This window comes from Mizuhopecten yessoensis, unplaced genomic scaffold, assembly GCF_002113885.1.
Source record: "Mizuhopecten yessoensis strain PY_sf001 unplaced genomic scaffold, ASM211388v2 scaffold5459, whole genome shotgun sequence".
NCBI lineage: Eukaryota > Metazoa > Mollusca > Bivalvia > Pectinida > Pectinidae > Mizuhopecten > Mizuhopecten yessoensis.
This window is the reverse complement of record NW_018406060.1, coordinates 338,719-361,766: the sequence shown is the minus strand read 5'-3', so window position 1 is coordinate 361,766 and position 23,048 is coordinate 338,719. Positions and strand designations below refer to the sequence as shown.

The 23,048-nt window shown below is 34.4% G+C and overlaps 1 protein-coding gene across 2 annotated transcripts; it reads left to right on the top strand.

The window, feature by feature from the left end:
- Positions 1-901: 901 nt before the first annotated feature.
- LOC110450697 (transmembrane protein 9-like) lies at positions 902-12,571 on the top strand. 2 transcript variants are annotated; one of them, XM_021498331.1, is made up of 5 exons: positions 902-1,017; positions 3,184-3,326; positions 3,827-3,917; positions 4,966-5,088; positions 11,021-12,571. In XM_021498331.1, the coding sequence occupies exons 1-5, from the start codon at positions 961-963 to the stop codon at positions 11,168-11,170; spliced, it is 564 nt and encodes a 187-aa protein (XP_021354006.1). In that variant the 5' UTR covers positions 902-960; the 3' UTR covers positions 11,171-12,571. The 2 variants fall into 2 exon arrangements, with proteins under 2 accessions (XP_021354006.1, XP_021354005.1); XM_021498330.1 differs by having other exon boundaries at positions 4,966-5,097.
- The last annotated feature ends 10,477 nt before the right edge of the window (positions 12,572-23,048 follow it).

Here is a 23,048-nt window from a genome sequence, read left to right as displayed (position 1 = left end):
TAACCTAGGATATCCCATGAAAGCTGGGTGGCAGCTTATTTCCAATGGGGTCCTCTAGTATAGATCTTAATTACTTAGATAACAAAAGGTCCTAAGGATTTGACCTTATAATATGAATATAAGATGGTATAATTTCTCGTAATAATATATATATGAATAGAATAAGTTGTAATTGGTCAAATATGATGATGATNAGTTAATATCACAAATTTTGGAGCACTATAATTACAATGTATCTGTTTGACTAAGCTTTAACCTAGGATATCCCATGAAAGCTGGGTGGCAGCTTATTTCCAATGGGGTCCTCAAGTACTAACTGGCCTATAGTTCGAAGCCTCCTTCCGGTCTCATTTCTTGAAAATTGCCGATGTATTTTCACATTTCCTGTCTTCGAGTAATTTCCCAGTATCAATAGATGTTTGATATATTAATGATAACGGACTGCTACAGTGTAATATCGGGAGTCTCTTTTAGAACTCTGGCAGAGATCATATCCGGTCCTGGAGATTTTGAAATTTTTAAGTTTTTCAACTTCTTCTGTACAGCTTCCGGAACCTTTTGAAGACCAGTGGTTTGATCAACACTGATATTTTTTCTAATTCTGGCAGTATTTTGCGAAAACTGTCGGATGAATTATTCGAGTACCAGTTATATATATATGGGTTTTTTCACGGTGCGTATGGGTTAACGTGATATCCTCCTTTTTTAACATAAATATACATTATGAATATTGGCATCTTATGGTTGCTTTCGATTTGATAAATTTCAAAGCAGCTCTAAACTTTGCCACTATGATCAGAGACGTGTATATTACATAAATGTATGCGTTCTGCTATGATCAAGTCAGTTCTGGTTTCCAATCTGGTCGTTAGTAGCTCCCTTTTATTAACGAGCACCGAGTTACGGGTTACTCCCCTTTTGAACCCGCTCTTCATAAATTACAACTATTGATCTGACAGGATGAAGTTTTACGCCTTACTTATTGCAATTTTTACTATAGAATCAGTATTTACAGAGGTAAGTTCTAACCGTTCACTCATTTGCACAAGACTACGGTGTATTTTGAATTGATAAACGGAGCAGTACTGTAGGCCTAAATTATTGTATGTCACAAAATATCAGAAGCTGCCCTTCCCCCGTTCCTACATCATGTCAAATGTCCTGTCAACTTCCCCATACTTTGCTTCTATATTTGTTTGTCAAATGCCACCTGTAAGTTTAACTGTTAGCACGACCCTTTTAGTAAATAATGTGGTAAAATATAAAGATAAAGAATTACGACTAAAGTAAATGAACAGACAGTGATCTTTACGAGCAGAATGTTCTTGGAATAGAAATCGACCTTCAGGACATCATTTGTAGCAGTTATAGACTAGGAACTTATTGCGTGGTTTAAAAAAAAACCACATACACTATAGTATACATACTGGTCTGTGGGTTTTATTACAATGCGTGAAGTGGCCCACATGATTTACCTATATATACAGCAAATAAAATATAAATGGAAAATACTGGCAAGCTGGCTTTTAATTTCCAGAGATGTATATAATGGGCAGTATTGGGCATTTAGACTCGCCCGTAAAACCTTGGGATGTGCTTACTACTTCAACAACGTTGAGCATGGTCAATGACTGGATGGTTGGTCATGACCACTGCTCGTTACGTTGATGGCAGAATAGTGACCCTGTGATATAATGTAAGGCCAGTTCTGGCACTGACTTAGATAACAATCTAATTCCGTGGTTCTGGTTAGGGAATCGAAGGTGCATTGGTACACAGGGAGGACTAAAAAAATCCTCAGTCCAAGTCGCTGGGCAAGACCTTCTCACAGGGGTAAATAGTCTAGCAGCTAAGGAATTAATTTATGAGGAGATGCGCCTTACTTGCAGGCTAGCTTTTCCAGCGATGTGGTAATACCCTGGAAAGTACTACTAGTTCAGCAATGTCGAGCGTGGTGATCAGAGGCTGGATGGGTGACTGCTCACATGTTACACATTTACCCTACTTTTAACCTGCAACCATAAGAAGAAAAGCAATATCAAAACAATCGCACCTCTACTAGTTAAGTACTAGCTGATAAACACCCCTGACAGGATTTCATGATGGCACTCTAAGTACTGTAAATGTACTTATTTTGACACACTAAAATTTCAACATTTTACAAAGATTTTTTAAATTTAGCGCATTGATGAATGGACATATGCCTCCAATATATTCAGTTGAAATCTTTATACTATTACAGAAACCTCAATTAGTGCAATTTTAATTTAGCGCAATATCTAAAGCGCGGTAAGCACTAAAATTAGAATACTTGTAAAATATATACATTTAGGCCAAACAAAATATACAGTCTGTTTAGGATTGCATTGGCAAAAAAACTAGGTTAGGTAGGTGGGATATTCTTTTTTTTTGTTTGTATATTTTTGGTCATGTGATTATGACCCTACTATTGTATGTAAAACAAAGAATTACATAAACAAGGTTCATTTGGAGGCAAGTTGTGCTCCATATGATGACATTTTTTTTTTTTCATCAAAAAGTTTTGGGTCGGTCGGGAACCCTAAACAGACACCTTTTTATTTTTGGCCTTACAGTATGTCATTACAATATCACATGGGTAAGCATCAACATCGTCCATTGTGATGTCATTATTCATGGCATTTGTTTCCTGGTCTGAAACAGGAAACTTGTATTTTCAAGAGAACCCCTCCACCCCCCAAAAACCTATTGATGGCTATCACATTTGTCTTGTTATCATAATTAGTTATGTAAAAGATGCCCAGTAAACATCTTGTCTTTATACAATTTGAATATTGACTAATTCAAGTCGGATAAATATGATTACCAACTGGCACTTTTTGTGGAATCTCTTTGTAGCTGTAGTTAAAGCATAAAGGGTTTTTATAAAATAAGTGAGAAAAAAATGGCACATTCATCGACTAAGGTACCGTAGGTTAACATTGTAAGGGTTTAACTTGTAAGCTTAACTTAACTATTCATGTGTTATAAAGCACCCTTAGAGTAAGTTTGCAAATTATATAGGGTGCTACATAAATGTTTTATATTATAATTATTGTAAGCTATATTTGGAACCTAACATCTTAAAACTGTTGTCTAGTTTGTTTATAAATTAATGAGGCCAATCATTATGTATACAATAATTGAAATGTTGTTTATTTACAGAAGGTCCCAAGCGCTCCACCCACCCTACAACAGACAAGCTTCGAGGACAAGAGATGCAAGTGTGTGTGTCCGAAGCTTGTCTCCAATGTCACGAAAAACGACCAGAGTGTTTACATCAAAGATATACTTGATCCTGAGGACTGGTAAATATGCACACCTTTACTGAAAGATTCCAAAACAATAAGTAAACCCTTAAAGCTAGATAACCCTTAGAGTAGAGATAAAAAAAAAAATAGTACTGTTAGTGTATCGCAATACAGGGGAACAAAACAATTTGAAACAGCACATAAGACAGTATCAGAATACGATATGGTATGAAATATTGTTGCAGCGCTGGGCCCGTATTCCTGAAACCGTTCTTTTTGTTTTTGTGCTCAAACCAATTTTCTTGTAACTCACTTAAATCATGTCAAACGATCAAAACGTCAAATGTAAACATTGAAAACATTACTTGGCTTGAAGAATTTTTATTTTTTTCCCCAAAATATTAACAAAATAACATTTTATTAATAATTTATAAACAAAACAAAAAATTAGGCTAAAGCACACAATCATTGCTTGAGCATGAGAACGGTTTCATGAATACAGGCCCTGCTCTTGGGACAGGATGGTAATTGCATTAGTTCCCTGTTTTTCTTTTCAGTAAATGCAAACATGTGGTGACCAATGCTACAGATGAACTGTGTGTTCAGTGCGAGTGTAAATACGAGGAGCGCAACACAACTACAATTAAGGTATTTTGATTGCTATCCTCTTCACTATAGTTAAAGTGATGATCTCCTCAGGCCATTTTTGTGTAGCACTATTGAATATTAAAAATTGGACTCCTAACGGAGTGGGAGAGAATCAACGTCCCGGTTGTCTATGGTTGTAGGTAGGTAGTTGTAGGAATCAAAGATGGATACCCAACTATATTCAATAGAGCCCCATCACGGAAAGTAAGTACTAAGGATATAAACGAGGCTCCATTGTTTATATCCTATACTATTGAATATTGTAACACATGGATTTTGCATCGCTACACTATCCATTATCTGGATTGTCTGGAAAACCTCTTCATATTGAAGAGGGTTTACTATTGTCTGGTTATTCCAAAGTAAATCTGTGTTAAGAACCCTTGGGAGTTTTGTGTTAATTAAGATATATACCACGGCTGCTACAATATGTATATATATATAGGATAGAAATGTCTGACCCGAGGGTACATAACTTGGGTCCAAAACCCAGGCTTTGTCAAGGTTTTTGAACCCACATTATGTACCGAAGTGTTGGACATTTTCTATTCTAAATGATTCACATGTGATATATTTATTTTCTTACATTGATTACCAATTTATTTGATCAAGATGTGTAGCTGCCACATTGTAGCAAGTGTATCCGCCATCTTATGGCAAGATACTAACTTCTTTATTGTACTGAACCAATTTTGAAATTATCTAGTTCCTATGATGAGAAATATTTGATTTACAAAGAAAAAAATAGTAAAAGGAAAACGCTGTTTATTTCAGTGAATATTTTAGCTAGAAATATTATGTGAATAAGTGAGTCCAACACTTCAAGTTACAGGTTCTGGAATTGAAATCTACTTTGTCAATTAAAATCACGGATTTTTTTCTCCATTATTGCCTCTTAAGAAATAACTTTTCAATGTGAAGTGAAAAAAACATCATTTTCAACAATAACTTTAAACAAAAAATATTTCAGAGCCTCCAATTCAGTTTATACACTTGTGGAGGGAATAATTGTGCTGAAATTTAACTGTAATTAATTTTTCCTCTCCAGGTTGTAGTGATCTTCATCATTTGTGTGGTCTCGTTGCTGTTTGTATACATGCTGTTCCTGTTGTGTCTGGATCCGCTGATCGCACGACGTCCCACCCAGTACCAACAACAGACCAATGAGGAGGTGAATTTGGTAATGTGTGCGGGTGTGGTAGCCTGCTTACTTACTTACACACTGGCTTCGTATCCTCTACCTGCTGTAACTCATTCACCCCTGAAGACACATTTGAACTCTTCCAATTCAATGGTTGGAAGAGTTCATTTTGAAATTTCAGGGGTGAATGAGTTAATAGTATATATATATTATACCTCATCTAGATAACGGCCTGTCTGATTGGATTATATTGAGTTTCCCCGGTCATATTTCCCTTATTGGGAGACTCTCTAGAGAAATGGGCAAGAGCCACCACAATCAAATTCTGAATGAACAACCATGGTACGTGAACCTGATCATTTTTATTTCTAATGTGAAATTGTTTTATTACGGTTTAATAAATTCTTGATTGCCCTTGTGACAGGGAAATAGGATTCTTTGTCTCCTCAATTAAACAAAGAATCATCTTTCTCTACAAAAAAGGGGATAAATATATAATACTACTATAATAGAGATTGGGTATACTGTATATGGGAAATAATAACATTGAAAAAAATACAGGCAAAGTTAAAAAGACTTGTTAAAAAAAAAATTAAATCATTAAAATATGTCTTGTACCATCGCAAAAATGATTTAAGTATATATATGTATTGTACCAAGTAATTACAATTCATATATATTTTTTCGCAAAATTTGTCCTGTCACATCTGAAGAAATACAAAAATGACATGATATTTATGGTAGATAGTTACATTAAAACACAGGCATAAAGTTTAAAAGAAAATGTTAAACTCATTCACCCCTGAAATTTCATAATGAACTATTCCAACCTTAGATTGGAGGAGTTCAAATGTGTCTTCAGGGGTGAATGAGTGAAGTAGATTTTTTTTTTTTAATAGTGAATAGTATGTTCATAATATTTTAAAAGATCCCTGGTACACTGAAGGCAGTAGAGGATATGATGACAAAGCACTCTGGGATACTGTGACTTTTCTTTTTACTAACATCCTTACTTAATCATCTTACTGTTGTAAATCACATGGTTTTTGTGAGATATTTATTTTCGCAATTTGGTGAGGAGAAACCACTACAAATTCACACAACACTCAAATTTTTAGTTGTTCTCACAGTGTTCTCAATAAGTTTTGAAAAATCAGGTTGATTGACTTGAAAAGAATAGCAGGTTGAATTTTCACGTGTTATAATGTGAACCGATATGCAATCTGATTAAAATCATATCCTACGTTCTCTACGTATCCTACGTTCTCTACATATCCTACGTTCTCTACATATCCTACGTTCTCTACGTATCCTACGTTCTCTACGTATCCTACGTTCTCTAACGTATCCTACGTTCTCTAACGTGATACGTAGAGAACGTAGGATACGTAAAGAACGTAGGATACGTAGAGAACGTAGGATATGATTTTAATCAGATTGAACCAATATGTTATGTATTCTGAAAAAAACAAAGTTGATGAATAGCAGGCTACTTTGCCAGCAACCAGTTTTTAATGAGAACACTGACAGAATTATTAAAAAATATTTTTTAGTGATCTCTGTTCCTTTCTCCTAATTCAAATCCTTGTGAAAGTGTATCGTGGAAAAAAGTATTGATGAAAATAATGTGATTAACAGAAATGTAGTTCTTAGATTTAGAATCATAAGCTACAGCAGAGTCGTTTCAAGCGTAATGTGATATTTGTATTTACAAACCATGTACCATGTAAAAAAATATCCATATTTACAAGTAAAGAAATATCCATATTTACAAACCATGTACCATGTAAAGAAATATCTATATTTACAAACCATGGACCATGTAAAGAAATATTCATATTAACAAACCATGTACCATGTCAAGAAAGAACCATATTTACAAACCATGCACAATGTAAAGAAATATTCATATTAACAAACTGAGTAGACTGAAACAAGCAGAGTAAAGTATCTTGTTCAAGGATACATCACATTGCCATGTCAGGCCTTGAACCTGTAATCCTTCGGTCACGAGCCCTGGGCATCCTACCACAAGACTACAGTGATCATGCCCATGTGATCAGAGACTGTTTCCTAATTATAACAGAACCTTGTTTGTATAGACAGGATATTTAAGGGAAAACATTCCATACAAAGCCAGCATATAGTTGCCATCTTTTTGAAATTTCCAATGTGGACATACCTGGTAAATAAAATGTGCATATTTACATCCTTGGGAAAAATAACACTTTTAAATGACATATTTTAAGCTGCTCTTTCAGATGAAATCATCAGATCTTAAAAATTAGTAACAGTGTAACAAACTCACTGGTTGAAATTGCTCAAGTTTACGGTCCAAAATAGGGAGAGTTGGCAAGTAGGAACGATTAACACTACAGGATTTTGGCAGAATAAATGCCAGTCACGCTATCTATCCTTACGTAAGCTGTCCAGTACTACTGGCAAGCATTACAAGGTTCAATGTCAATTTTATTCAATCAAGTCCTTATATCTTTTCTCTATATATTACTATGTAAAAGTGATTTCTGTTTCAAACATGGAAAAGTTTTCCAGTTGTTTGTCTGTCTGTCTGTTTTCTTTCTTGGTCGTTACAGGAAACACTTATATACAAGAACATGTAAATCGCTGTTCAGGTTTAATTCATGTCGTGTGTCGAAGCTTATCGAAAACCAAGATTTTAAAATGTATCAACTAAGTTTCCGATTCATGTAAATTGATATCTTCAATAAGATTCATCAATTTGGAAACATGATTTTTCAAAGTTTTACTTGATACACAAACAATGAATGTATTAAGGTGGCTCCACACATCGTCATCAGCGTCCATTTTAGTGACGTACTTCCGGAAAAGTACAGCTCGGACTCAATTATCTTGATCGAAATGTGCATGTACAACGTGTCGTCATTTCCGTATTGCGTTTCGGGCATTCAATATCGTAGTGCAAATTATAGTAACACCTGGGCCGTTTTCGGTTAAACCAATCGGACCACTGTTGTTCGTTTATTAAATAAGGTCGGACCTAGTAATCTGATGCTGCTTTCAGGCAAGCCTTGACAATTCCTTGCAAGGTCTGCATACACATTTGCAGGTCCGCAAGGATTTATACCCGAAATTGTTACATTTATAAACGGTCAAACCGGTTGCTCCGCATAAACGAACAGGCCCCTGGTAGACAATAGTACACGTGCGTGCCGATGATATGTCAACACCCGATATCGAGATTTTACCGGGAAATGTATAATCACACATACTTCAGGAATAAAGCTTTCCAATTCATAGACATAAACAGACTCACGGGAAGACAGTGACATGAGACCAGACGACCTCAAGAAGGTCATATAGGAAACGCATAGAATGCGGACATACCGACCTCACATGTGCATATCACGTGCTTACACGAGTTCATAAGCTCGAGGTCGTTACGATTTTCGCTGTTGAGGGAGTTTCGATTAAATCGTGTTTACAAATGTAGTCTACTTACTCTGTGTGAAAATAATGTTTTGTAAAATATCAAGATACCTATGAAATGCATGTGTGAGTGCACGTGAGAACGGCATACCATGCGATAGCCTCTGGTCATATATGTACCTGACATGTAATTATAAATATACCGTGAGTTAGCGGACTGTGGAATGATGTCCAAAGTGTACATGACTGAGGGTAATTTGGTTCCATTAAAGAACAATAAATTGATAATTTTGATATCATATTTTTGATTTATTTCCATCATTTTTGTTATATGTAAACAGAGACAACTGTCATTGTGTAAATGTCACCCCTCTGCAAAAAGTTCCGATTTATTTCAAGGAAGATAACTCTCACCCAGATCAAAGTGATTGTAAAATGTAAAATAAATTAATTATAAAGCCATTGTGTATATTTTGTTCAATTTCCCATTCTATATGTATAGATCTTTGTGTCCTGTTTACTTTTAGCTTGTAGATAATCACTTTTATCCGTACAAATTCAATAAAAAACACTTTGTGTAACATGAGTTACATATTTTGCGATAAATAAAATATTTGTAGGGTTAATAAGAAATGCTTCTTTTCATTTTATTATTGTTGTTATTGTTCCGAACAATGCCACACACACAAAAAACCGGAACATATTAAAATTGACGAAAATTCATTTTTTTTTGTATTTTTTCCAAAAAAGTCCCCAAACTTCCGGAATGTTTAAATTTTCATAAAATCAACTCTACATAGTTGCATAACCATTATATGAAAGTTTCAACAAATTTTGCTGGTTAATTGCGAAAGTGTGGAGCCACCTTAAACGTGTCGCAACATTTCAAGACCGACTGGTCCCTTTGTCAAGCTATGACTGAGTGGTCGCTGATATTACATGTAAATTGATATTTTGTTGGTAATGCAAGGTCACTACCTGGTATCCTGTTTTGTGGCTCTTCGTACATTTGTACTTAATTGTTTGTTTGTTTGGGAACAATTATTCTCTTGGTTATGTTTGAAAATTAACCAGACTTTTTGCACTGATGCACAGGTGTTGGTTAACATTTTCATTGTTTTAAAACAGGTAAATTTTATTTATTCAAATTCACCAAAACACTTACAAATTCAACTAGTTTCTGTTTCAAAACACTTACAAAACTAATTTCTGTTTCAAAACACTTACAAAACTGATTTCTGATTTCTGTGTTTGAACTCATCAACATATTATGCTACCATATTTTCCCCATAATAAACCTGTGCTAATTATTAGGATCACTACATTGGTAGTTCAACACTTTATACAAATTTTGAGTATGCAGTATTCTATGGTATGTGTAGCCGGAGTTTCCTCTGACCCTAACACCAGACTTAGACATTTTGACATATAGATGTCTGGTGTACATGTGGGGCGATAGCGCACTCCTATATGAAAACGTGGAATTCTCTGACACTGTTTAATTTGGTATCGGGGAGTGACTAATCAACAAAAAAGACATTTGTGACTGAATTCAGATTTGTTATGAATGTCCCAAGCAAGTGTTTTAACTTTTTGTGCCAATTAGAAAATTCAAGATGGCCACACAAGTGTCTGATTAGCTGAGACATTTTTCGACTTCTCAAAATCAGCGGCACCAATTGACTCGCAATTTGTTACAAATGTTCCGTATGTGATCCACAACACATGTTCTTACTTTTCATACCAATTTAAAAATTCAAGATGGCCACCCTGGCCTCTGATTGGCTGACAAAGTTTTGACTTCATCTTAGAAATGGCTGCTCTGCTTTACTCCAAACTTGGTACAAATGTCCCTTATGAGTTCACCCAACAAGTGTTCTTAATTTTCGTGCCAATCTGAAAATCAAAGATGGCTACTGTTGCCTCTGATTGGCTGAGACATTTATTATTTGAACTCATGTAAGCATTCATTAAGGCCACTTGGACCTTTTTTGTATGAAAAATAACAAAAAGCTGCAAGAGACCCCAATTATATTACAGATTATGTCTCATATTCCTATGTGTAACAAAGTTTATCACTGGCTTGTGATCTCGCTTTTGTAAGGGCTACTGCTATCATTGTTACTGTGGTAGTTTCAATTCTATTTTGTTCAGTGTTTTGTCAGTAAAACTCAGAACTTAGAATTTGCACAGAAGATTGCATCCAATTACAAATATCTTTTTATGAGAGTAGATTTAGATAAGTGAAATTTTAGTTTTCGTAGCAATATAATTGCAATATATAATCATCTGTGTTTGGTGGAGGTAGACTTGTAAAGATATAATTTTCATAAATTGATTTTGTTTTGTAAAAGAAAATAGAAATATGATTCCATTCAAAATAATTTTGTATTTGCAGAATTATGAAGATATGTTATAATTGAGAAATACATAGATTTTTTTTTTCACAAAGTATCGCAAAAAAATAGACAGGAAGCTTTCACATTACAATATATTTCAATCATGGAACTTTCACTTGTCAAAGTAACACTATACTTACTTACCTATTTTGCAGGATGACCACTTGTCTCAAATGACCAGTCGGCCAGAGCTGACCAGACAGCGGTCAATTATAAACCGTGTGACAGACGAACAAAAGAAGTGGAAGGGGACGGTTCAAGAACAGAGAAAGACAATCTACGACCGCCATGCTCTCCTCAACTAAAACTCAGTCTTCTACGACAGATGTACGCTTTTGTCAACAACAAAAATTTCGTCTCTCATGCTTATGGAGTTCTGATTGACAAGTCAGGATGGTTTCAAGATAACTTTTTTCCGTAAAAGTAGCATATTGTGAACTAGGGGTGGTAATCTTGGTGTGATACACTTGAATCACGATACAATAATATGTGTGGTGATATTTGCTATAGGTTATGATGCCTAGGTACCAAGTTCCACTCTCGCTTACCGTATACGGGGTAAACATTTCGCCAAAGTTTAAATTTCCCCCTTTTCTGATATCCAAAATGAGGGCAAATGCTGTATCATGGCATCGAAAATTGGTGAACGGCATACCATTTACCAGTATAATCTTTACATGTGAAGATCAAAATTAATATTCAGATGAGAGGGGTATAACTGGTGGAGGACGAAAGTTGAATTGGACAAAAAAATACCATCTCCATGTACACTTTATAGTAATTTATTTTGGCGTTGCATGCGACAGGTTGTTGGTAAATTAGTGTTATAAGGTGTCCAGAGGAAAGGGGTTTGTTGATATATATTGAAAGAAAGAAAGAAATTTGGCAATATAAATCGGTTTGTCAATACATTGAAGAAGATGAATACCAGGTAGAGAAAATGGTTTTAAAAAAGGAGAATGGAAGCTTGAAATCAATTGGCATTAATAAGCTAGGTGGTAGATAAAATATATCAAAGTTGTCCTGTAAATGACACAGTATACAAATGCAATGCCATTCTCTTTATGGCTATAGTAGGTGAGGGGAAAAAACACCAACTTGCACATGGAGCCCTTGCATTGATAGTTTGCGCGCCCTACTTTTCCACAGGGTTAACGGAAATGATTGGTTAATGTATAAATTATACAAGAAACTATGTTTCCAAGTGTATTTTAGCTGATTCACCCCTGAAGACACATTTGAACTCTTCCAATTTAAAGGTTGGAATAGTTCATCATGAAATTTTAGGGGTGGATGAGTTAACCAATGTTAGAATTTAGTGCTTTAATTGAGGTAATACTTTCCATTGAAAGATGTTAAAGGAGTTATTATAAGGTTAATGTTGTTTGTTGACAGACCTTAGAATTGGTATATGTTGTATGTTGATATGTCAGAATTTGTTGCTGAAAGGAAGTGAATGATGTATTTTAACCAAGGTTAAAATCAGGCGCTATATATACCGATGTTAGTATTGTCAGGTATGTTAGACGGTGTTCAAAGAGTCTTAAACTTGTGATAAGGTTGTAAGGTAGATATATATATGTAACTGTTGATGTGAACGTGTGTCATAGTGTTGAAAGATATACTTCATTGTATAATTTGTATTTGTTTACTCTCGGTGGCCAAGTGGTTGAGGCGTCTGACATTCTGCTACCACTAGCCCTCCATCACTGGGTCGCGGGTTTGAGGCCTACGTGGGGCAGTTGCCAGATACTGGCCACAGGTCGGTGGTTTTTCTCCAGGAACTCTGGCTTTCCCCCCACCTCAAAACCTTGCACGTCCTTAAATGACCATAGCTGTTAATAGGATGTAAAACACAAACAAACCAAATGTTTACTCTGATGCGAGTCCTTTGTAAGATCAGGGAAAATAATGGTTGAATACAGCCAATAAATTTTAAGTATTACCAAGCTTCAAATTGTGAACTTCAAGGAGCCAACAACTATCTATGCATTGAACTTGTTTTTTTCTGGTGTGACTATAACTTTGCTAAATTGTTTCTGTACAGAAAATTATAATATATGTCACATTTATGGAAAAATAATAAAGCTTAAATAAACAAACAAACAATTCTAAAACAGTGCTCTGAGTGTAAAAATGCAAAGGGGCACGAACAGGATTCGAACACTGGACCTCTTATCATTATACTGTCACTCGAACCAACTGAGCTGTTAGGTCAACAAAGGAGGCCAAGTTTGTTGTGCTACAATTTTAGCCAAAACAAATTTAAAGGGGAGGTAACTATATGCATCTTTGTTGACTTCAATGGAGCTCTTTAGTGTTTTGCCTGTAGAGGGGCAGGGATCCTTAAATTTGATTTTTTTTATCCATTATCATCAAATTAGGGATTCATGTGGAAGACTTGAAATTGCTTTGTTATAATTAAATGTAATAAGTGCATGAAAGAAATTTTTCTCTTTGCGTTAATCCTACTGTGGAATTTTCACGTGTTTTTGCCAAATTTCCCTAATATGTTTGGATTTTGTTTTCATCTGTGAGTTCTAGATTTTGAAATCAGCAGAGTTTCCTACTTTTGCCTTTTTGCTTTCAGTCAATAAACGAATTTCAAAGAAAAGCATGAAATATTGCATTTTACACTATTAGTTCATCCAATGGTAGTCGCCCGTCATTGTAAATACTTTTACTTTAAATCTAGCTCCATTTCCACCAAGGAGGGTGTTAGGAATATATTCTGTACAAATATTAATCAGTTAGATTTTGCCACATTACACCATGAAAGAATGGAAAGGTTGGCAAGTATTTCATTTTACTGAAAACTGTATGAGAAATCTTAACAGAAGCTACCAAAATCCAATAATAATAAAAAATGCTTATATATACAATTACAATTGTGTTTGACATTCCTCAGCATCTATCAGCCACAAAATTCCAGGGGTTAAGCTCTCTTGCGTCCTGTGCACCCCTGCAATATATCATAATGAAATTAAAGGCTCTGTACCGTCCCCTTGTGGATGATACATGTGTAACATGTACATCAAAAGAATCGAGTAGTAGCGTAACGGTAAAATTGACTGGCTTAGACGTCGGGTGTTGCTCCTCTGTAATCTTCAAAGGACAGGTATCAGCCTAGTGATTGGTTAGTGTTTTTTTTACATGAAACCAATCAAACAGTTAACTGCCATGCCTTTTATTTTGTCATATTCCAGGGATTCATAGAATTTAAGTGAGTGTTTCTCCTGAATTTTGAGGGTGCATCATCTGTATATCCAGGGCCAATTTGTTGAAAGCCTGATTTCTTTAATGGTTGAATTTGGAGAAATACCGAAAATATCATGTTTTCCATAGGAATACATTATTCCTGTTTCCGATCAGGGAAACACTTGCCTGGAACTATGATGTCACAATGGAAGATGATGTCACAAAGTATTGTTACTTGATGTCATAATTAGAAGACTTCAATTAAATAACGTCCAGGGTGTTGCTCACTGGTGAGTTACCAAATATGTTTACTAACTTCTAGCAGGTTAATTTAATGAGTCTGGAGTGAGGAAACCTCAATGGTTGTGGGAGAAAAAGATGTTCTTTATTTCCTGTCTGTAGATGATAATTTGAATTTCTATAAATAGTCTTTGTTTTGAATTTGAATTTCTGGGTTTTTTTGTCATATTTACTGGATGGGAAATTTTGCGTTGATATATTATTGAGTAAAACAGGCTTTCAACAATTTGGCCAATATGGTATCAAGCCTTGCAAGCTTACAGTACATTTGATTGAATCGTGAGACTTGAAAATCATGTTATTCGTGTGTAAATACTTTCAAAGATTTCTATCTGTGATATTTCTGTTTGTTTTTGTTTGTATATTTTTTGTGTTTATATAAATTACATTTCTTACAGCTGGTGGATTGCTTTTTTCCCAAAACCATTCATTGTACAGTGTACTTCCTTTTTTTCCCCCATAAATTAATTTTGAGACATATTCGGATTTCAAAACACATTGTGCCAGTATAATATCGGAATTTTTTTTACGACAAATTAGATCTCCAAATGATTTTTTTTTCGCATATAACATATTGGTTTCCAATATAAAATGCTCTTGCCATATATTGTTTCATGATACAAATCGTTTTAAAAGTACAATTTTTATAGATGTGAATACAAAATGTATATTTATTTAAAAGATTGTGTGACTGATTGATCATGTTAGTTGTTTTTGTTACATTTTTCCAGAATTTTCAATATATTTATCCTTTCACTGTAACTTATAATCATAAAACCTCCCGATTTTCTTTACAATATCTATTGTTTATGTACCCATTGTGTAGCTTGTGTGCCTCAATTTTTATTTTTTTTAAGAGTAGAAAAATAAAGTTTTATAATGACACCAGTACATGTTTATGGAAAAACACATAAAACATTTAGCTTCCGTTTCAGATATGTGTCCAATTTTGCAAGTTCGAGATCTGTCCTCCATCTGCTCGCATTCTATAACTAATGATAGGGGGAGGTAAAACAAGTTGTTTATAGTAATTACCTGCCCAAGTTGCTCTAAGGTTAGTTAACTTTAACCAGTGGTTTGTGAAACATTACAATTGATGCCACAAAAATATAAGGAGCTTTCGAAGCAAAATAAATCCTCAAAACACATCAATCTGATCTGTCTATACAGTTCTATACCAGTGAAATGATGTCAAAATTAATTAATTAATTAAAATTTTCCCGTACCCCTGGTTCACTCTAACTAACCTTTGATCACTGGGGCCTGAAAGTTCCCATCATCACCCCTGCCCGGCTTGGCACCTAGTGGTATTCACAGGCTCATTAACTGATAATGTATCGAACCTGGCTTTGTTTAATCCTATCACCACTATAGACCATAATGGATTCATCCAGATGAATGCATGGTAGAGTCTACAGAAGTAATGTAGGGGTGAAAGGGTTAATTTCACGTTAAATCTGTCTTGTTTCTACTGTCTTCTCACCTGCATTGTGGACTTAGTTTTTTTTTATTTCACAACGGTTGGTCAGGTGGCATAGTGGATAGTGTTTTGTCATGATATTATATATAACTAGAGAGATAGTGATCATTATCAAATGCCTTGTGAAACATATTTAGTTTTTGTTCAATAATTTCTAGATCAAACAAGAAACAGTGATATGATGTTGGTGTGTCTAAACATTAGTGAATCCAGTACATGTATGTATTTTTCAGTGACATGTATGTATTTTTCAGTATAAATGTATGTATTTTTCAGTGGACATGTATGTTTTTTTCAGTGGACATGTATGTATTTTTCAGTGTATATGTATGTATTTTCAGTGTACATGTATGTATGAAATAAAATATCAGAAAAACAAATTCTGTTAGTTTTGTTCTTTAATCTTGTTTTATTCTCACAATTTGGAACATAATTTTCACCAATCGAGAGGGGTGGCTACAATATCGTGCAATATTTGTCTGGCAATGTACATTACAATATGATGTTGAAATGGCAATAAATAAATACTTTCAAATAATTTTCGGGATTTTAATTGAGGTTATAATATGATTTAAAGGAATTAATGCTAAAATTTGATATAATCACAATTACCGTACACTTGTTTGGTTTGATAATGTTTGTCAGGCAAGGCAGGGTGTTAAAAATATATACTCGGTTCGTATGCCCAAGGTCAAGGTCACATTAAGGTCAAATAAGTTTAGAGATAAATGTTGGATAATGAAGTGGTATGTTGCAAAAAACAATGAGTCTGTATACCAAAGTCAAGGTCAAATTGAGGTCAGAGGTCAATTACATTTTCCAGGGAATAGCTTCTGAATTTCTTAGATGACTCAATGAAATTTTAGAGAAAAACAGGTATGTGGGATGAACAGTGTGTCACATACAACTATTGGGTCTGTATGTGTAAGGTCAAGGTCACGTTGATGACATTTTTGCGGAGTTTTATAATATCCATCAGTTTTACTGATTTTCTTGTTTCTATTTAAACTGATTAGGAGTACATGAATTTCTAGGAAAACATTATATTGCCAACATTTAGTGGAACATACCCTCGGCTATCAAAGGAAAATGTTAATAATTTAATGTAAAAAAGAAAAAAGCACAAACACATCATAGGATTCAGCATCTGATTTCTTCATTCCGATTCAGTGAACATCCTTAACATAACAGTTGTCACAGTTGGGTTAATGATGATGAATAAAGAGAAAATCATATGACATTTATTGCACCAATGAACGGTTTGAAATCAAGGTGAATGTTGGGATAGTTTTGATATCCATGGAGACATCATACAAAGAATGATACCAACATGTAAGAAACCTTACCAATAGTTACATACAAGCAAACAGCATTGCCAATATTCAGAACGTAAAGTTTGGGTGTTACGTCCTATTAACAGCTATGGTCATTTAAGGACGCCTCAAGAGTCTGGTAGTGGAGGAAAGCCAGAGTACCTGTAGAAAAACCACCGACCTATGGCCAGTACCTGGCGACTGCCCCACGTAGGCCTCGAACCACGACCTAGTGGTGGATTGCTAGTGGTAGCAGAATGTCAGACGCCTTAACCACTTGGCCACCTTGTCCCACTCCTTTTTTTTGTATGTTGAAAATGCTCAAACGCGACAATATGCTGAGGAAAATATTTAAATTCTTTAGTCCTCCATCGAAAAACACAAATATTTTCGTGTTACGAATTATCTTGAGATAATTTCAACGCTATCAAGATGACAAAATTCCTTAAATTTTGGTTCCATGCTGTGTTGTGTGATAATGTTCCAAGCAAATATATTATAACAATAATAATATAGATATTTATGCAATATTATAACATAATGAAGAAATATGCATGCAAATTCACTAAGATCTAATACTGAACAGATGAATTTATTAATATGTGTATATAGCCAAATGATTAACCTCTACTACTGGACTCAACAGATTGGCATACAAGATAATTATACCTGTAGCTTAGAATTTCTTAAATACAGTAAAACCTTGATATAATACCCCATGTTTCATTTGCCACCTCACTTTCCGCCAAAAAAAAGGAAATAGGTTTAGGTCCCCATTTCCCCGTTCCTTTTTTGTGTCGCCTGCAATACGAGGCGACATATAGGTACAGTATTACTTTTACGGTTGCGTCGTCCGAAACAAGGTTTCTGTGCGATAACTTGAGTTCCCCTGGATTGATTCAACTCAAACTTGGTACACATATTGCATACCAATATAGCTCAGACGAGTTCACATTACAGAAGTTAACATGCATTTTTGATGGAGTTTTGCCCCTTTTATTGCCAAATAAGGTCAGTGTGTATTAAATGCAAGATTTTTTTTATAAATTCCTTTCAAATTTTGTACGGTAATGCTAGAAGCAAGAATGTTCAACATTTATTGCGGGTTTTTCTGTCGAGTTTCAACTTTCCGCCTTTTCGCATATCACACTTGACATAGCAACGCTGTTAATCGTTTTTCCCTTTAATTCTTGCTTGTTAACGCGATAACTTGAGCCAAAACACTTTTCTCACTAAAATCGCTGAGTAGGCGACACATCCACTCCTGTGGAACTCTTGTTTAGCTTGACAATTTGTTGATATGATTCCCTTATTCTACCCCCTATATAAATGCCAAAATTTCACTAGACCAATGGTGGCAGTTTTACAAGATACCATTCTTGACTTGTACTAATTAAGCCATACTAGATATAAAGTCCTTAATAGAAAAGATGTAATATCGACTTAAGGCTGATATTCTTTAATTTAACCATTATATGCTAAAAGGATCGATTTAAAGAAATTACCCTCATCTGTAAAAGTTGTTCAACAAAATTAAATGGGGTGGGCTTAATGCCGAGCACGGGCTTATCAGGGGTACAAGAGCATGTCACAGGTGATCAAGCTAGTAGCTAGTTTGTCACCAACTTAATTGAGATCTAATTCCACTTAATTCTGTCTTGCACCCTCCAAATGTAACATACTCTCAGATGCAAAACTACCCTATACTTTCATATAATATTAAATGAAACACATATGACTATAACGTAACAATAATTTTGACCTCATGACCAGGAAAGTGAAAAGTGGAAAGTTTCAGGCTGAGAAAAGTATGTTTTCGATGTATAGAAAAAGGGGGAAAAAAATCAGTATCATTGGGTTTTTTAATTGAGAAATCCAATTTTAACAATATTATTATTTTGTGGAGGATCTGCAATTAGTTCATTGATTTGCTGTAAACATTACAAAGTACACCTAGGAGTTTGTTTTTGATTGGAACTAAAATTTTGATAAACATGATTACTTCAATAATGACAAAAGAATTCATTTTAAACAAAACTTTCCTAATTTTCTTAGGAAAGAGCTACATACAAAGTATTTGATTCTCAATTTCAACTGGTCAGAAAAATGGATCAGGATGTCTCAGTCAATACAAGTACAGCCTGATGTTCAAATAAGTATATATAGTTTACATATTTGTATCTGAATAAATATTGATTTGACTCAACCTTATACTGTATAGTTTAAACTGCTAATTCTGAACTTAATTCAAGAAAAAAGAAGTAACATTTAGTTCATGCTTAACTAAGGTAAAAAGTTCAAATTTCTTTAAGTGCCAGCAGAACAACAGAGGAAGGCAAAATTTAAAAGCAAATTGACATTGCATTGCATTTCAAAGCATCTACATAGTGATACATAGAAAATAGCAATAAAACTAATTGTGAAGAGCTTATCACAAAATGTTGCCATGGAAACAATAAAAAAATCATGACAAGATGTCAGTAGCTATAGTAGTAATTGATATCTGAAGGGATATATATACTTCTGTTACCATGGTAACTCATAAAAACAGGGATGGAATCGACACTTGCATCTGCTACTATGGTAATTAAAGTCTCAAGGACACAAACATGCATCTGTTACTATGGGAACTCATGATAACACACACATCTGTCACTATGGTAACTAATAACAACAGGGACATCTGTTACTATGGTAATTTAAGTCGCAGGGACACCAACATGCATCTGTTACTATGGTAATTAACTCATGATAACAAACACACCTGTTACTATGATAACTCATAACAACAGGGACATCTGTTACTATGGTAATTAAAGTCGCACGGACACCAACATGCATCTGTTACTATGGTAACTCATGATAACAAACACATCTGTTACTATGGTAACTCATTACAACAGGAACATCTGTTACTATGGTAACTTATACCACCACCAGGGACTCTTTAAGTTTCGTCTCTTTTGTAGCTCATACAAACAGGAACACATTAATCTGTAACTATGGTTACTCAAACAAGCATGGACACTTCCATCTGTTACTATGGTAACGCCTACCAACAGAAACATTTCAATCTGTTGCTATATGGTAACTCATACAAATAGGGACAATAATTAACTTCTGTAACTATGGCAACTCCTACAAATGGGCATATACATTTTGTTACTATCAAAACTTAAAGTAGCAGGGACACTTTATAATTACTTGCATCTTATTATAATAACTCAATATCAACAGGGACACTTATACATTAGTTATAGTTAGGTAACTCAACAAGTATAGTAGGAACATCACATATATCAGTAACCATGGTTACCTGAATACCAACATATTAGCAGGGGCGTTACCTCAGTAAGAACAGTACCAGTCACTTGAGACATCTTTTATCAGCAATGCCAAGTTTTTATTACAGGGGGTAAATCAGTATCTGCATCAACACATACCAAGAGACAAACAAATCCTCATCATTTATCTTTAACAGTCTCTGTCTCACCGACACATATCACAGACATATGTATTTAAACAACAATCACAAGCATTAATGTCAACAGTGTAGTTTCTACTAAATATGTAGCTCACGTCCAACAGTTTGATAATGAAACATTTTGATTTGTTAATTCGAAGTTGAAATGGGTTTCTGCAGTGATTTAACAATTAAATAATGCAAATGTAGTTATTTTAACAGAAATGAATTTCTAGTGAAAATGTCGTTTTAGCAGAAATCCACTTTCAGGTTCGTAGCTGCTTATGGGTATGCAGGTGAATTCACCAATTTTTTAAACAGAAAAACAAAACAAAAACACTGCTTATATAATTTGTTGCACCCCCTTGACCCCCTACCAAGCCTGTACCCTGGACCTGCTCCTAAAGGAATCCACTGTGAACAATGGTTGCGTAGCTACGCCCCTGACTTTAAAGTGGAAATCTGATTTCAACAAAAAAAATGTACATATAGCACTATTTATGTGAGCATTGCAGTGCTTTATCTACTGAAAGCAGCAGGTAGATGTAATATTTATCACATTTACAGATTTTATTTTTACCACAAAGAATCTCGGCATTCTTTAATTATTTCCCTAATACATAAAATTTCCCTGTACATAAAATGAGCAGCTTGAGCTTAAACAACAACATCGATAATTTCTAAAACATCAAACATATGACTCATAATAGCATAACAATGAACTATAAGCATTAAAAATTAAGGCTAAATGACACAAGTGCATACATTCAAATTAAATGAGCTTTAATTTCTCTGACTAAATTTCTCCATATCATTGATTTTGTAGTAATAATTTAGAGTCTGAGAAAATGTTGACGAAGAGAATTCAGACTAATTCTAAATAACACAAGCATAAATCTAAAAAAAAAAATTGGAAGCAAAAATGTCTTTGGTACATTATAAGGATCACATTTCTTTAAAGACTTTTGATCATTTAACTCAAATCGATTTTAGTGGATTACAAACTGTAGTGTTAACAAAAAATTAAAAAAATAAAATTGTTTGAATAACACCAAAGCGTTAAAGATTGATTATGCACCTTTTCTTGTAACTGTATCTCCTATTCTGAAATAGGTTCGTATTTAACTCATTCACCCCTGAAATTTCAACATGAACTATTCCAACCTTTGAATTGGGGGAGCTCAAATGTGTCTCCAGGGGGGAATGAGTTAAAAACCCTAGACAATTGTAATGATGCGTTTCAGTACAGTATAACTTATACAAAATCCCATGACGAGTTTCAGTATAGATTTAATGTGTACAAAATCCCATGACTAGTTTCAGTATAGATTTAATGTGTACAAAATCCCACGACGAGTTTCAGTATAGCATAAATGTGTTTAAATCCCATGACGAGTTTTAGTATAGATTTAATGTGTACAAAATCCCACGACGAGTTTCAGTATAGCATAAATGTGTTTAAATCCCATGACGAGCTTCAGTATAGATTTAATGTGTACAAAATCCCATGACGAGTTTCTGTACAGTATAAATTTGAACAAAATCCCATGACGAGTTTCAGTACAGTATAAATGTGAACAAAATCCCATGACGAGTTTCAGTATAGTTTTAATGGGTACAAAATCCCATGACGAGTTTCTGTACAGTATAAATGTGAACAAAATCCCATGACGAGTTTCAGTACAGTATAAATGTGAACAAAATCCCATGACGAGTTTCAGTATAGATTTAATGTGTACAAAATCCCATGACGAGTTTCAGTATAGCATAAATGTGTTTAAATCCCATGACGAGTTTCAGTATAGTTTTAATGGGTACAAAATCCCATGACGAGTTCCAGTATAGTATAAATGTGTTTAAATCCCATGACGAGTTTCAGTATAGATTTAATGTGTACAAAATCCCATGACGAGTTTCTGTACAGTATAAATGTGTTTAAATCCCATGACAAGTTTCAGTATAGTTTTAATGGGTACAAAATCCCATGACGAGTTTCAGTACAGTATAAAAATACATACAAAACCAATGGGATATCAATGAGAAATAATGTAGAAATTTGACTTCATTTATCACAGTACACAATGTAACTGCTTTTAATTACCGTTTTATTAATCTTGACTCCAATAGTTTGGAAACATCACTTCCTTGACTTGTATTCTCGATACCAAACTGAATTACTTCGTCAGATGTCAAAAAAATGTAATTATTAACCTTATGGGGAATCAAGTATCAAGGGCTACAAAGCTAAAAAATAATTTCACTCCAAATCATATAGTAAATTCAATTCCATACCAGCAAAATTTGGATTTGTTCAGAAAAGTTATTTTATAACTTTTGTTTTTTTATTGAAACACATGCACCTGTACATATAATTTTTTTAAAGACTGAAATACAAAATGCACTTATGTTTCAATTGAGATGTTTGATGA